Consider the following 2,634-nt stretch of genomic DNA (forward strand, 5'->3'; position numbering starts at 1 on the left):
ATGGAGACATTGTTACCAGTATCATCGTCTGTATCCTCATCGTCCATTACCCCAACGATGGAGACATTGTTACCAGTATCATCGTCTGTATCCTCATCGTCCATTACCCCAACGATGGAGACATTGTTACCAGTATCATCGTCTGTATCCTCATCGTCCATTACCTCAACGAATTCTAAGGTATGTATGAGATACAGGGAATAGTAAGAGGAGAGGTGAAATTGGGTTTAACGTCGCGTCCAAGATTATTGCACTTATATAGCGACATGCATGTACGTGTGTGTGTTTGTGTGGCTGCTTGTACTAGTCCGGAGTGATGCCGATTTATAGTGCTGGCTCACGGAGATGCCATGCCGCAGTTTAACATGAATATCCCACTCACACACAGTATACTGACTCCGAGCCGTCCAGTCCTTGTTTTAGCCCCTAAATGCCGAGCGCCAGACAGGGTAACAACAAGTACCATCTTTTAACGTCTTTTGGTATGACGCGGCCGGGTATCGAACCCCGGACCTTCCGCTTTCCGGGCGGACGCTCTACCACTAGACCACGGAGGCGGTCGGGAATAGTAAGAGCTTTGAGCACTGAGTATTGAAGAATGACAAACTGCACATTCTCTTCATGTTGAAAAGAGAACAATATTTCTGAATGAGATCAGTAATGTTATATTTTATGTCCCTTCTTAACACATCTTACATGTAGTTGTCTATTACAGGTAAGGTCAATTTGAGATTGTTTGTTGTCTTAATTTCACAAGTTTTAATGTTTAATTGAGTGTGCTTTTCTACAAAGAAGATTCCTAGAGAGTCATACGACTCAGAGGTTGATTGCTCAGTTAACTACTGCACTCTAAGCCTTATAAGGGAAACTTCAAAAGGTATTATTGTAGACATGTGGGGGCATTTCAAAATATGGGGTGGGGGGAATTTCGAATTTGATTTGTACCATGCGTTCCTGTGTTTGTTCAGATAAACCCAGTCGATGCAATTCGCTATGCAGAGTTGCGTCCCTTAGACACGCCAGGAACCTGTGGTCGTGGGTTCGTATCCCGGTTCGCCTCATTTATGTTTCTAGGTTTGTCAGCACCGTACCCGTGCTCGTGGGTTTCACCTAAGTGGTAAACGTCTGAGACCTGCATCACTTCGGGCTTTCCTCCCACATCAAGCTGACATGCCGCGATATAACTGAAATACTGTTAAAAAACGGCGTTAAACCGGCAAACTCAGCCAATCACTCCAATTACAACATGATTCTGTGATTCAACTGGCAAGGGGCAGACATACATGGACTGCAACTCACGCGATAACGGGACTCCGGTGAACTTTTGGTATCAGAGGGCCGCGGTGTTGAACGATTTTAAATCCCAACAAGACAGTCGGGGAGATGACCCATAAGTGTTGCCTGCCCATCTTCAAAGTTACCTGCCCGCATTTAACATTATAAATATTGAAAATTGCGTCTTGATTCAGTTGAATTAATGCAAACAATCACTCGAGAATCTACAAGAAGTTACAATAAAACCGAATACGTAAATAGTCTTAAAATTATTTGCAAGACTGTCGGGCAGGTGGAGGAAAATTTCATGCAGCCCGACCGAAAAGTTACCTGCCGCTGGCAGGCGGGCAGGCAGTTATTTCGTACACTGGACGGCCGACGAATGTTTGTGCTTCACCTCCACAGAGAACCTGTTAGTGTTGACCTAGGTATTTTAGACTACAACCAGGCCTATATTGCACATAGAAATCTCACATACTGACAATGCACGACAGGTGACAAAAATCCTCTCGTCACTGTTCCTCAATGAATACGTTGTTCTTGCAGCATGAGCAACGCCTAGAACACACCGATCTGAAGACTGTTCCCAAACCAAAGACTCCGGTGAAGACAAAGGCTGGGGCACCTGTTGTTACCAAGACAACTCTTGTTATGTTCCTCATAGCGGTTGTCTTCATCTTCAGTTTCCTTCCGTATCTGATAATAGCGACGCTGAAATATGTCAATAGACATGCATGGCGTCAAGTTGGAGATGTGAAGTCTGTAGTTTACCAATTCTTCCTCAAGTTTCATTATGTGAACAGTGCGTGTAATCCCATCGTGTACAGCTTCTGTGGCCGGCGGTTCCGACAGGACTTCAGACAGTTTCGTAGAGATATGGCTTATAAACTGCAATGTTGGATAAAGCAGCGTGACCGGAGGTGAGAAGTTCTCCACGAGAACAATGTGTGATTGCATTGATATCATTCTGGTGGAACAATGTCATGTGACGTATAGTGCGAAACGAGAATAATGTGTGGTTGTATTGATATCCTTCTGGTGGAACAATGTCATGTGATGTATAGTGTTCCACGAGAACAATGTATGATTGTATTGATATCCTTCTGGTGGAACAATGTCATGTGACGTACAGTGTTCCACGAGAACAATGTGTGATTGTATTGCTATCCTTCTGGTGGAACAATGTCATGTGATGTATAGTGTTCCACGAGAACAATGTGTGATTGTATTGATATCCTTCTGGTGGAACAATGTCATGTGATGTATAGTGTTCCACGAGAACAATGTGTGATTGTATTGATATCCTTCTGGTGGAACAATGTCATGTGACGTACAGTGTTCCACGAGAACAATGTGTGA

General features: G+C 43.9%; 1 protein-coding gene across 1 annotated transcript; it reads left to right on the top strand.

Moving 5' to 3' along the window:
- On the top strand, nt 1–2,199 carry LOC124132459 (orexin/Hypocretin receptor type 1-like). The gene is made up of 2 exons (XM_046496368.2): nt 1–180; nt 1,822–2,199. The coding sequence occupies exons 1-2, from the start codon at nt 1–3 to the stop codon at nt 2,197–2,199; spliced, it is 558 nt and encodes a 185-aa protein (XP_046352324.2).
- Nucleotides 2,200–2,634: the final 435 nt, after the last annotated feature.

This window comes from Haliotis rufescens, unplaced genomic scaffold (genome assembly GCF_023055435.1).
Source record: "Haliotis rufescens isolate VD_foot unplaced genomic scaffold, xgHalRufe1.0.p SCAF_3, whole genome shotgun sequence".
NCBI classification, from domain to species: domain Eukaryota; kingdom Metazoa; phylum Mollusca; class Gastropoda; order Lepetellida; family Haliotidae; genus Haliotis; species Haliotis rufescens.

Bases quoted from the DNA above. Each gene is read 5' to 3' on its own strand.
- LOC124132459 (XM_046496368.2), top strand. From the start codon at position 1: ATGGAGACATTGTTACCAGTATCATCGTCTGTATCCTCATCGTCCATT. The intron at 181-1,821 runs GTATGTATGAGA...TTGTTCTTGCAG, and splicing joins TTACCTCAACGAATTCTAAG to CATGAGCAACGCCTAGAACA.